General features: G+C 48.3%; 1 protein-coding gene across 2 annotated transcripts; it reads left to right on the plus strand.

The window, feature by feature from the left end:
• Positions 1–864: 864 nt before the first annotated feature.
• On the plus strand, positions 865–6,257 carry LOC125716660 (SUN domain-containing ossification factor-like). Of its 2 annotated transcripts, none has more exons than XM_048989230.1 (7): positions 865–2,082; positions 2,206–2,293; positions 2,381–2,485; positions 2,561–2,703; positions 2,851–2,936; positions 3,770–3,816; positions 3,966–6,257. In XM_048989230.1, the coding sequence occupies exons 1-7, from the start codon at positions 962–964 to the stop codon at positions 4,335–4,337; spliced, it is 1,962 nt and encodes a 653-aa protein (XP_048845187.1). In that variant the 5' UTR covers positions 865–961; the 3' UTR covers positions 4,338–6,257. The 2 variants fall into 2 exon arrangements, with proteins under 2 accessions (XP_048845187.1, XP_048845185.1); XM_048989228.1 differs by having other exon boundaries at positions 866–2,082; positions 3,963–6,257.
• Positions 6,258–13,873: the final 7,616 nt, after the last annotated feature.

The following is a 13,873-nucleotide window of genomic DNA, read 5'->3' on the forward strand; positions in this document are numbered from 1 at the left end:
GTGCTGGATGGCGATTGGACTCCGCAGGGTGTTTGGGACCAGCATGGTAGAGGAGTACGAGGAGATCTCCGAGTTGCAGTTCCCTTCCGACCGAACCGAGGATCTGGATGAGGATTATGGTGAGCCGGTCGGACGGTGGGCTGAACATGCTTGAGAGCGAGCAGTTGCTCATTTAATGCCCTTAATGCCGTCTCTTGCTCTCTCTCCCTCACAGATTTCCTTCCCGGCTACGTACCCGTCGATGACAAATCCTCCAAGAACCTGATCGACTCTGCCACGGGTACGAGTTCGGGGTCGTTTTACACTCTTCAGGGAATAAATGTGTCCTCCTTCCTCCACATGGACCCTTCAATCGAGTCCATTGGTTACACACAGCGAGTGATATTAATGATTAAATTAAAAGTCAGTTTCCCTGTAAACCTGTAGGGGGCACCGTTAAAGCATTGCAGCAAAATGTAACCTAACCCTGCCCCTGTGGGGGCTGATTGTCTCCATGTGGCTTTTCACTGTGTGTCTGTGTGCGTATGTGCGTGTTTTTTTGCTATAGATGCCATCCTGAATATGGTGAACAACCTTGCGGTCAACGTGTTGGGGGGCAGTGCCACTCAGGACGGTACGAGGCCCCGACGTTTCCCGCTATCCCGCCATCGTTACCCTGGTAATCCACCGAGTATTAAAGCCACCCTCTCCCCCCAGGAAACGTGTCTGCGGAGGCTGCGAATGTGACTGATGATTCCTCTGTGACAGAGACCCTGCTTAGCCTCCCCCCCACCTCCGTCCCAGAGTGAGTGTCACACAAGAACCACCGGATCACACGGGGGGGGGGGGGGGGGGGGGTGCTTCACATGGATGCGGTGGTTAATTAGTATCATGCCCGTCAGCCGCCACCTGGGGGTTTTTGTGTTTAATTACTGTATCAGCTGTTTAATTCACTGTAGCTCAGCCAGGTCAGACTTTGGTGATGGTTTGGTCATGTTGTGCTCCCCCCAGGAATGAGACTGTGGATCCGGAATTGCCGGATCTTCCTGAGGATCCAGGGCCCCCCGTGCCAGAAGAGAGTCCGATTGTGGTCCTTGTGGAGGATGAGGAGGACGAGGAAGAATCTGACCGGGTAACTGTGACTGCAGTGGAGCCTGATGACCAGGAGGGGGAGCCCTTGACCTCAGGGGGGCCTGATCCCAGGCAGCTGGAGAGCAACGCCCTCTGCAAGGAGCTCTCTGGGATCTCCTGCCGTGCCACCTTTCTGGAGTACCTCCGCCTGTGGTGCTCCGTCACTCTGGGCCGGCGACGTAGGCGTCAGGGTGACATCCACACCCCACCGACTCAACATCTGGACCACACCGTGCAGCCACTTCCTGAGGAAGAAGCCACCTCCACCCTTGAGGAGATTCCCGGGCAGACGGAGGTCCCCCACGGCCCTACTCATATGGCCGAGACTCCAGCCCTGGAGCCCAGCCAGTCCCCGTCTCCTCTGCTACAAGGCTTCATCACTACAACCGGGACCATCGGCACATCTTCGGTTGAGATGCCTATGTCCTCAAGCCAGGAGCTCCTGGAGAAGGGGGCTATGTCCTTGAGGGGAGGTGCTCAGGAGCAGCAGGAGAGCCGGACTCTTGACACCAGCAGTGAGGTCAGTGTCTCCATCCGCAGCTTCTCAGAGGACCCCAGGGCTGACACTGAGCACCGAGGCACCACCACACCCACTCAAGTCCTCCCTCCTGAGACCCCCCTGGCCACGGAGGTGCCAGCTCCTCCAGGAGATCCAGAGGGAGGCCAGGCTGTGCCTGGGGAGGCCCAGAAAGAGGCAGACTCTGCAGAGTCCCCGGAGCCGCCTCAGATGCTCCCAGACAAACAGGAAGAGTCCCTGGAGGACCTCCTCAGTGTTACCTCCAGCAATGGGCAGGTCCACCGGACCGCCACAGACTTTTATGCTGAGCAGAACTTCTCCGATCTGGCCAATGGGAACCATGTGCATGGATCCAACCAGAAGGAGTCTGTCTTCATGAGGCTGAGCAACCGCATTAAAGCCTTGGAGATGAACATGTCCCTCAGCGGACGCTACCTGGAGGAACTCAGCCAGAGGTGACCTGTTACTAACACGCTTGTCTGTTGGCCGACTGCCCCCTCCCCGCATTACTAACCCGTCTATCTATTGGCCAGCTGTCTCTCCCCCCCCCCATAACTGAGCAAGTGCCATTTCTGCAGGTATAAGAAGCAGATGGACGACATGCAGAAAGCCTTCAACACCACCATCATCAAACTTCAGAATACCTCAAAAATGGCGGAGGAGCAGGTGAACTACTACTCTGCGCTTTTATTCAAAACGCAGCTGGTTCTGGTAGCCTTTGTTAACGCTGACATCACCCTAAATGCCCCTCAGGACCACAAGCAGACCGAGTCCATCCAGCTTCTGCAGGTCCAGGTGCACAACATCTCCGAGCTGCTCTTCAACCTGTCAGCCACGGTGCACAGCCTGCAGAGAGAGGTAAGGTCATGTCGGGAGCCGCCCTCGGCCTGGTGCTTCAGCCCAGAGCGACATCTCACCATGGTTTCTCCACAGGCCTCCAGCCGACAGACCTACCTGCTGCTCAGCCTGCTCCTCTGCATCTCCCTTGGGGTGCTGCTCTGCATCCAGTGCTGTAGAGTCATTGCTCCTCCGTTCCCAGAGCCTGACAGCAACGGCATCTACTGGAGCCCTAAGAGGCACATAGCACAAATGCCACCACATCTCTCTGGGTTACGTCGACTGTCTTAGATAAAACACATCTCTGGACTTTCTTCTAATGGTAATTCTTTGCACTTGACTGACATCCCCGTCATATCTGAGCCGTTTTCTCTCTTCCTCTCTAGGTGTTTCTCCTCATATGATGACATGAGCCTGTTGCGGAAGGTCCCCCGTCCCCTGGTGCGGTCCCGGTCGCTCCAGTTTTCCCCAGGTAAGGCACTTCTTCAGCTGTTCAGACCCATACGTTCCCAAGACCTGGCTGCGTTTCCCGTTACTGTGAAATCACGCCCATACTCTGGGAGTTTGGAAACAGTGGGACTCCAAAAACACCCAGTGCCTCCGCATCTGCTCCCAAACGGAAAACGCCCTCGATGTCCTTGAGGGACCCACATCTGAGTGCCTGTCACATGCCAAGCCCAGCAGCAGGGGAATCCCCAGATGGGGAATCCCGAACAGACATCTGTGCAGTTTCAGATACTCACAGTGATAACATTCAGGTTGAAATTGTTTCAAAACTTACTGATGCTTCTGCTTTCGACTCAGCACTGCAGCTGCAGGTCAGAGTGGCAGTCACGTGATCGGCCTTCCCACTGGCTTTTAAACTGGCAAAATAGTTCAAAACTTTCTCTGGATATTTTTGAAAGATTTCTTGGCATTTGGGTGTTTTGCTGGGCAAGATTGGTGGTTGTCGAGAGCTCCTCGATGTTTTGACAGTTTTGAAACATTTGAAACAATAGTTTCAAAATGGCGCCCTCAGCATTTACTGACAGACGCCATCTGGATGGTCTCGCTTCTCAAACATATTCGTAATAACATATAATAATCACACATTTAACATAAAAGTAAGAATTCAAATGGATTTATATTCTTCTGACGCATCAGTGACTTCTGTCTCTGTAGGGTGATTGAGGGTAAGGTTTCAGAATGATCGTTTCAGATGTTTTGAAGTGGGCGTCCCTGCGTGTTGATCTGACACGCTGGCCGCAGGGTGCCGGGTTCGAGCCTGCCCAGCCAGTCTAACATTTGCGTGTCTGTGCTCCATAGTTCCAGCTGACACAGAGCCTCTCAAGCGCCCTCCTGAGCACAGAAAGGTAGGGGTCCGTTGGACCGTATTGGTTTTTGTTCCTCCCCCAACCCCATTCCTACAGACCCCACATTGCATGAAAAGTACAGGCATTGGTTCATACGACAATGAAAATACTTGACATGGATGTATATTTTCTGCCTCCCCCCCTAGAAGAAGCTCCACACCACAAAGGCAGAGGGGGTGGAGACACTGCGGCCATTGGTCCCAGCCTCCGCGCTGCCCAATGGGGCTGCGCACTACAGCAGACTTCCGCGCGGCTTAATGCGCGCCCCGGGGGTAGTGGACCCGACCTCCGAGGGCTCCTCCGAGGGATCCTCCCACTCTGAGGAGTCCTACTTCTGCGGAATCTCGGCCTCAGCCTGCAGCCGCCTCTGCAGTGGGCAGCCTCCCATCAGGGGCAAGCCCGAGAGGCGGGGCTACAGACGGAGGCGCTCTAGACTGGCCGACACCTTGGCCACACCTCCAGGCGCACAGAGGGGGGGCCTTGCTGGCTTCCGGGTGCCGGCCCTTTCGGGACCTGTTTGACAGACTTCACACTCCCCTGTCTGAGCTGCAGAGATGTGACTGGACAGAATGGGGAGCGTACCAATACCAGGGGAGAAGAGGGGTGGACTGAGACGTCCACCTTCAACAATCCCTCTTGCTTTATGTGCCTTCTCCTTCAGACCTCCCCATCTCTTTTCCCCTCCTCCCAGACCAACAGCCCAATCGAATCTGGGCTTTAACCCCAGAACGTTCTTCTCACTCGCCTGTCCCCTCTCTCATTTTAAAAATGAACACCATCCACTGCACTTGACAACAAATAACTTGTCATAACCCCCCCCCCATGGTATAATACCCACCTCAATACAACAGGCTTGCAGTAGTTTTATGACATTGCTGGGAACTCCCCCCCCCCCCCCCCCCAAAAGAAAAAGAAAACTAGTTCCCCCACAACATGCAGACTTGTGCAAACGCAGCATTTTGAATCCACCTCTAGTTGTAGTGCTCGAGCCTCTAACTCAGGGGTCTCAAATCTTACCTGCAAAGGGTCAGTGTGTGTGCAGGTTTCTGGGATAACCTGTAGGTCAGCTGTTCAAACCCAGGTGTGAGGAATTTTCAGCCAGTAGGGAGTTGCAGTGAAACCCCACATACACAGCGGCCCTTTCTGGATAACATTACCCACCCCTGCTCTAACTGCTAACTGACATCCCCATGCAGGGGCCTTTTTTTTTTTTGCTTCAATGGCTCCCCCTTGTGTCAGAAGTTAGAAGCACCACAGGAAAAATGCCGTTTACTGACAAAGTATGCAAATATGAAGTAAATTCTCTAAGATGCATGTATAAAAAGGCATTGATTGCAGCCAGCTACGCTTATCTCAGGACGACATTGTACATCTCAGTGGCTGCATGAAGCAGTTCAGTAATAATGCAAATCATTACGTTTGTGTTTGTTGGGTGTCTAGTGGAACGGGTATTTAACTGCAAAAATGCTTAATTTCAACCAGTTTCATTTTTTCCCCTAAACCCAGCCTTTAAATCCACTTTCCCATGAATCTTCCGCGAATCACCTGTACATCAGGCGCAAACTGAGCTGGATCTCTGGTCTGTGCTTTACGGGGTTTGGAGTCCATTCAGATTTATTTATATTTTAAATCGTTTCTGTAAACTCTGACATTCCAAGCAGATCGAATAACCTGCAGAAGTCGCTCATTGCTGGAGAATCTCTCTTTCCTTACCATGGATTTATGACTGAACATCCAGGTCGACACTGTAGTTTCCCCCATTGTCAGTCTCCGTGCGGCTCATTCCAGTCTGTCATCTTCACAAAAATTCCCCTGTCATTCTATCATCTGCTAGATATCATTCTTCAGCGTTAATTTATTATTCATGGGCAGCTGTGTAAATTCAAGTCCAGATTATATAGATAGGTGAAGAGAATCGCCTCTGTCCAAAATGTACGCAGGCGGTTCTTGTGTAGGGTTTTTTATTTTAACCCCGAAGGGAGCATGGGATTTTATAGCAGCGATGTTTTATAAGACATAAAAACAGTACGTCTGCTTAGAGCAGGAGATTATCAGAATTTACCTTCAGAGGTATAAATATTTGCGTACATGGGTTGCGAATGCAAATGCAACGTAAAGTTTTTTTAATAGGGTAAATGTTTTTAAGTATGCTTTCAATGTGCGTTCTAACAAATGGATAGAAATTGCGTTATTTAAAATGTATTAGCTGTCAGTGAGCACTTTTAAAACTTGTCTTCATTTTGTGTACATATTTCCTGTGACCGGCCCAGCTTTCGTGAAGTTTACTCGCCACTGAGAGGCGGAACCGTGGTTTAGGGTCTGTGGGAAGACATCCTGTTTAGCGACACTGTCCAGTACTACTGACATGGGAGAAACTGTAAGTACAGTGATGTCGTGCATTAGAAACTGTGAATTTCTAAATAAACACTTTCTTCTGGTTCTGTTTTGGTTGATGTATCGGTATTCCCTGCAGTTTTAAAGGTGATACAGCCGTTTTACTGTGCATGATCAGTTCCAGAATGTTCTCTTTTGGGCCTTTTGTACATAATCTTCAGGTTGTTTTCCCTGTTTTGGGGGCCTCCAGGTACCCCAGTGTCCCCCCCCCCCCCCCAAGTCCTAAAACACGCTGAGGCAAACTGAAGATACCAAATTGCCCATGTGTGTGAGTGTGCTGTGCGATGGGTTGACACCCAGTCCTTGGTTGTTCCGTGCCTTACACCCATAGGCTCTAGTTCATCCATGACCCTGAATAGGACAAGCAGTTTCAAAAAAATGGATGAATGTTTTGAGACTGTGAAGAAACCTGCATACCCAGAGGAGACAGGGAGATCATGCAGACTCCACACACTAAGTGATGGCTGAGACTCAAACCCTGGTCCCAGAGGCATGAGGGCTAACCACTGCCCCACTGCGCCACACACCACGAAGACAAACAAAGCGTGAAATCACCACGATCTCAGGGTACATTTGGCAAATGGGCAAAATTTGAAGATCCTCTTTTGTCTATCCTGGACATAAGTGAATCTTAACTTGGTTACTATTTTGATTCATTTCATACCATATCAGTATTTTTCAGTAGGACAGATTTCTATGAATTATTAAATCATAGTACACTTGCTATGCAGAGAGCACTCACAATACTGTATGTTATAGGAAAATAGTCATGAAGAATTATTAACTAGAAACCCCACTGCTTGTATGTGCTTCCCCATTGGCCTGGAGATCGAAGTGGGTCACAGGGCTCTCTGTCTCAAAGCTGTGTGGGGGAGACTGCCCTCTCCCCCGCTGGATGATAGCAAAGTGGAAACTGGAATTGACTATAGTTATAGTTATCGATGTAGCCCCATCGATAAGCACAGCATTCCTTGTCTGCAATCGCGTCTCGGGTCGCCTTTCTGAGGTGACAGACTGATCCCCCGCAACCTTAGTCGAGCTGTGAAAGGGACGGTGTAAAACGCTTAAGGTGAAAAAGCTTAAAATCTGGCTGGAAGCAAACAGTGACCAATCACCACATTTCACTCAGACATATCCAGTCATAAAGACTTTCATCTGGCAAAAAATCAAAACCGAAATGCTAGGAACATGTACTTCACCTCATGTCCGGCATTTCCATCTCCATTGAGGCCCATTAGAAGGAAAGGTTTAACGTGGGTTAATGTTCCTAAACTGCAATCTATATTAATCAAATTAACCTCCTAGGCAGTCGAACAATAACTAAACGTGGACGGCAATGGGATGGACGTCAAGTGGGGTATCGATTGGCGCTTGAGGCAAGTCCAGGGGGTTTCCTACATTTCTGTAGCCAGTAGGGGGCGTCTGCATTACATTTATTTATTGTCTTTTTGAACGCTTTCTTTTCCTTATAATGGGCCTCAATGAAGAGGAAAACGCCTAACGTGAGATAAAGTCCATATTTCTGGCATTTTGGTTTTGATATTTTCGTCAGGTGAAAGTCTTCATGGCCAGATATGTCTGAAAGAAATTTGGCGATTATTGGTCGCTGTTAAACCATACATTACATTACATTACACTACATTAAACCATATTTAAGTTCAAGCGTTTTAGAATGTCCCGCTGTGAAACGTGGCAAGTGGGAACTGCGGCCGAGCTCGCGCTGTGTACTCTCACCACAAGGTGGCAGCAGAAAATGCAGAAATCCCGCTTTGCAGAAAAGTGGAACAACAACCTTCTCCCAACATCTTTTGGTTATTATAGCGGACCTGTTGGTATTGCGCGTTACGTTTTTTAAAACACACGGTAGTCAACCTTGAAATCTCCCCCTATCCTATAAAATACAGACAAATAGGCATATAGGAAAATGTGCAACTCACCCAAATTACATATTTCATCTTAGTTTTTAAAAAATCCTGCCGACATTATAAACCTAATGATCATCCACACACACCAGCTACGCCAGGAAACATGCCTCTCATTTTGATCAAATACAGATTTTTCTAGATGTCTGCGGTCAACCTTTCGGCATGTCGGGAAGACAGAAAAATAGAACACGCGCAGAGTACCTTTGAGTGGGACACAAGCAAACAGTTGTTATATAATACATTACTACCACATTCATAAAGGCATTCAGTGCATGATCGTACTGGTGCACTGTCTCCATGGAAACGGACCCCAAAGGATACTGCATCCATCCCATCATCGGGCATTTTTCACGCCTCTCATAAATAAAAAGCTCGGGGATGGATGTCCGTCGGGGCTGGAAAATCGAAGAGTTTAGTTAATGCATGTTAATTTGAGACATGAAAGATTATCTACTGCTGGTGAACACACGTTAAAGCATTTTGACTGGTGTCGAGTGGGAGTCAGTTACATAAAATATGTTCAATGCGTAAAAACATGCATTGTAGAGTGGTGGCTCTGAGGCTAGGGATCTGTGCCCGCAACTAGAAGGTTGCTGGTTCAAATCCCATGAATAGCCAAAGTAATTCTATTCCCTTAAGCTTGGCCCTTAACCTGCAATTGCTTCGTCCTGGGTATGATGTTAATCTACATCCAGCCCTATAAGGAGGTTCTGAGGTATTCTGAAGGTGGTTTGTCATGTGGGGGGTGCGGCAATGCGATGGATCACTGCTGTTCCTCCTTGGGACGTAAGCGCTGTACATGGAGCATACAACACTAAAAACCTACCATATTTAGAATAGCGGGGGATTATTTAATACATAGAATTATTATTATTTACACGGCTGTGGGGATTTTAGAACCGACTGCTAAATGAATTCCGTAACTTTCCATTTTTAAAATCAAATTGGCAAAGTAAAAACCTAATATGACGTGGGAGGCTCTCAGAGGTGTTTTTGTTTCCTTCATTTTTCGCATGAAGTCATTTGCATACAGAAATGTCCATCACTTTGAACCGAAGTTCAAGAAGAGGTTTTGACAAACTTCAACACAACAGCGACCAATCGGTAAAACAGCCCCAAATCGTTTCCAAAAACAACACCTTTCCATACCAGTGTAGTAAATACAAGTTAATATAGCGCTCACAGCGGAAAGCCTCTGTTCATGCAGGAAAAGCCTGGAAGCGCTCACTGAAACCGCACATTAAATTTAATAAACGCCCTGCTATCTAGACAATTATATTTTCTCTCTCCCACCGACTGAAATTATATTTAAAAGCCGGCTTTTACATTCCCCGACGCGTATAAAACCACGAATTCGGGTGTTGGTCTTTCTTTGAAGGAAACGAATTATGACCAAGTCTTCCTGGGAAAATATTCATTGAAATGTCTTAGAAACAAAATGAACGAAGAATGAGAACGAGATAAACCAGTTACAAGCATCACTATGTCAAACAGCCCGGGCATCCTGTCTGACGGAGTTTCAACCAAAAGCCCGCATTCAGCTCATCGTGGCATTTTACGCCAAAACTGTTCGCACTTTCAGGGACATTTTCTTATCGAAATCGAGCCTTTATGCAAAGTTTCTCTCCATCAGTTTCAATGGGCCTGTTTTTTATGTTTAAAAAGCGTTACTGTCTAGCAGCATGGAGACATGTGCTTCAGACATATTTGCAAAAGGTTTTAAATGCCCTCGTGTATAATTTGTGAATATATATTTGAGTCTAATTTTAAAAAAGTAAAAACAGCTTTCGTCCTGAAATAAGAGAAGCCGATAATTCAGCCGATACAGGGAGTAGCAGCACGCCAAATTCGTGACGTAATTCCCAGACTGGGACTGGTGATTTAAGTTTGTTTTCCTTATTTGGATATGGAAACCCATCAGCACTGAATCGCAGACAGGTTTTTATTTTACTTTTATCGGCCAGGTCCCTCCCACGTTTAGATCTGCTGATACGCTATCTTGCCGTCTCCCTCTGTCGTACCTACTTGCTCTGGATTGCGCCACCTTGTTTTGACAGCCGTATGAAAACGCTGGCAAGGGCTGCAGCAGCATTAATATGAAAGTAAAAGACACGTCAGCCTGAACCGTTTTCATTTCGATGCCCACTTTAGATGGCCTGGTAGTACATGCTCATCAGTTAGATCCAGTATCTTTACAATAGCAAATTAATGTCTTTGCTACCCCACCTGCTGGCGTACAGGCTTGTTCACACAGATGGATAAACTAAGTATGGTAGCTGTGGCCCCCCTTCGCTAAAATGGCAGCAGAACATCGCACAGCTGACAAAGTTTCCAAACCACAGTGGCCCTGGCACTTTCTGCAGAAGTGGAATCATATCATGTCATTTCGTAAGCGGCCAGCACTCCCTTGTACAGGCAGCGGCCGTGAGAAAGGAGCTGATGTTTAACAAGCTGGAACAGGCCTGGCGTCTCTGGTGGGGGGAAGCCAGTAAAGTAGTCTTGGGCCTGGGGGGCCCAGCTGGGAGGACTTCCGCATCATGGGGGCCCAGATGAAGCAGTTTTGTCCTGGGAATATAATTGAGTGACCACGTCTCTCTCTATCCAAACATTCACATAAATATTAATACGTTTCACAATGAGTGAGGTGTCAATCCATCCATCTTTAAGCCCACCTGGGTCTAAGTTGGTCTGAAATCACATTCACGCTGCCATCCTCCCCGGATCCCTGATCGTAGCCCGCTCTCCGCTTCAGCGACACTGGATCAGAACCAAGTCAGAGACGGCGACCCGGCCTGCTAAACGGCTATGAAGTATCGACCCCGTGTGGTGCGGAGAAGCCGGCAGCTTGTACTGAAAAGGTACGACTGTGCCGTGATTTTCTAGAATAATGACTTCTCGCCCATTCCTCCGTTTCTTCATCTCAATCTGTTGACACACATAAAAAATTCACCACTTTCTCTGCCTGAGAACAATATATTTTCGGTAAAATGCTGAAAACTGCCCTACTTAGCAGTCAGCAGAACTGAAATTCCGGATCTCTCCCTTTGCAGCCTGCAGAGATGAATGCCGCTCATTCAACGGAGCCCAACTTTTCTTTTTTTTGGGGGGGGAGGGACCAGCTTCCACATGCTAAGCAATCATCCTTCTGTATTATTAGCCTGGGGGGGTGCTTGCAGTGAAACACAAGGACTAGCAAAGTGCCACCCTAACATGCATTACTTGTCACTGTGGTGTGTCCCCCCCCCAACCCCACATCACCTGCATACTGAGAGAATAGAACAGCCAATCAGGTTAGCTGGTTGAACTGGGGAGACCCAATGAAAATGAACAATACTGGGGTTAGGAAAATGGAGTCATGTTTTACACTAACCTCATCCTGCTACAGGCGCTCAGTCCAACACTCTTTCTGACTCTAGAAAACCACTTTTTTAAGCAAAGCATTTTACATTTATGTGTGGGTGTCATGAATCAAATGTATTACTTATTAATGCAGGTCCTTGGGGAAACAATGCTGATATTTATTTTAAACAGGATATAAACAGACTAGGTCCAAGTACTGAGCCTTGAGGGACACTGCAGTGACAAGAAAGAGGAGACACAGGACCATCAAACCCCTCACTGTATCTGAGGCCCTAAACAGGCCTGTAACAAACAACTATTACAGATACAGGTTCAGTGCCTGTAATGCTACAGTATTTAGCCATTAGGGTTACTGTGGGACAGAAGATAGGTTGCAAGAAAATTTCAAGGCGGCAGCCTCTCGCCAGCTGTAGTGTGCTGGAGAGGATGTTCAGAAAGGGGCTTGAAGTCTCACGGAGAGAGGGGTAAGGTGCCTACACTGATCACAGTGCGATGCCGCACTCATCACATGACAAACCACTTCAGGGCTGGGAACCCGAGTGCAGCGGGTGACACCTCAGCACCACGCTATTCCGAAGGGACCAGTGTGAGATTTTTCCAGTAGCAGGAAAGCCAATCCTGCCACCATCCTGCCACAAGTTTTTCCCCTGTAAATCGGAGGACCTGCTTATAGGGCTGGATGTAGATTAACATCATATCCAGGACGAAGCAATTGCAGGTTAAGGGCCAAGCTCAAAGGCACAATGGAATAAGCTCACTTCTTGCATTCACGGGATTCAAACCAATACCTTTCCATTTGCTGGCACAGATCCCTAGCCTAAGGGCCACAACTCCAACCCACAAGCTTACAGCACCTGCTATGTGTGTGTGAATGGGTGAATGTGAGGCATGAAATGTAAAGTGCTTTGAGAGCTCGTAAGAGTAGAAAAGCGCTATATAAATGCAGACCATTTACATTTGTTAATTTCCTTGCTTATCAGTAAAAAATGTTAAAGTTCCCATTTTAAAATGGATTTTGTCTGTTTATTTCTCACAGCGAACTGAAATTCTGCAGCTGGACCCTGTAACCTGCCATTCGTCTTTAACTTGGCCTGGCAGCCCCCGGCACAGTCAGACCGCAGTCACACACCTCGCTGCAGCTCCATCTGCCAGCTGCACAGCCGATATAGAGCCTCAGAACATGTGGACAGTGGTGGCTTAATGGTTAGGGAAGCACACTTGTAATTGAAAGATTGCAGGTTTGAATCCCCGAACAGCAAGGTACCACCCCCAACCACTGCTCCCTTGGCGCTGAATTAGCTGCCCCCTGCTATGTCACATATGGGTTAAATGCAGAGGACACATTTTGTTGTTGAACACTGTGGCATGGCTACACTGATCTTTAATTTCTAGAAACTGACACAGGAAGATTGAACCTCAAGCCAGATGCATGTAATGTGGCTCCAGAACAGTCAGGAGAACTCCTAGATGCAGCACGTTTGGTGTTAATCTCCATTTACTGAATCGTGGGAGAATTTTACTCAGATCTGAAGAGCGGCATGAATCTGACATGTGGGTCTGACATCACGAGGGCGATTTCCGGCACTCTCGAAGGTCACGCTCTTGGCGCTGGGTTAGCAGTCCGAGAGTCTGAAGAAAAACTCGGAAGAGAAAATGGGAACAAGAGTCTTTGAGCTTAATGTGGCGGAAATGGGCTTTGTTACCGAGCAGCCAGAGGAGGTCGAGCCGTGGGACGGCGATGCGCGGAGAATGCTGATTAATGCCCTCTCTCTTCCCAGAGGCGGAGCCACAGTCAGACTGAACCTGCAGGATGTTCGCTGAGCTGGTCTGTCAGTTGGGGGGGGGGGGTCAGTATGAGATTATTTCCCTACTTTTGGCTTTGGATTAGACAGGCTTGCTCAAATTCTTCATATCCAGTACTACAATAAACAAAGATCCAGCCCCCCCCCCCCACACCCAAAAAACAGCAGAGGTTCATATTACAGGCAATGCTTTGCAGACCAGGGGGGGTCTCATTCGAATTTGGTCTCCAGAACCATCCGTTCATCTCCCCAAAACGGAGCCCCCCCAACTGTCTCCCAAGCTGGTAACAAAAATGGGAGCTAAAACGCCGGAATTTCCGCTTCACCCCCCCATCCGTTCCAACATTTGACAGGAGGCCAGGCAGCCCCCTGCCGAGCTGAAGAGCCCCCGCAGCACAGACGGGGCTGCTCTTGGGAACTGACATTAAAACAGGGTCAGCCATGGTGGGCCTTTATCATCAGGCTCCGCCCACATCCAAGTCCTTAAATGACGACATTCAGAGATTCGTTCCTGTAATCATCTTAACAGTTTTTGCTTGTTTCGCTGCCAAAGGAAGGAGAGACTTTGTCCAGCTT

This window comes from Brienomyrus brachyistius, chromosome 21, assembly GCF_023856365.1.
Source record: "Brienomyrus brachyistius isolate T26 chromosome 21, BBRACH_0.4, whole genome shotgun sequence".
NCBI lineage: Eukaryota > Metazoa > Chordata > Actinopteri > Osteoglossiformes > Mormyridae > Brienomyrus > Brienomyrus brachyistius.

Excerpts from the sequence above, each read along its gene's own strand:
- LOC125716660 (XM_048989228.1), top strand. The coding sequence starts at position 962 with ATGGTTTGGTCATGTTGTGCTCCCCCCAGGAATGAGACTGTGGATCCG. Across the intron at positions 2,294-2,380 it reads CAAAAATGGCGGAGGAGCAG|GACCACAAGCAGACCGAGTC; the intron begins GTGAACTACTAC and ends AATGCCCCTCAG. Across the intron at positions 2,937-3,769 it reads GTCGCTCCAGTTTTCCCCAG|TTCCAGCTGACACAGAGCCT; the intron begins GTAAGGCACTTC and ends TGTGCTCCATAG.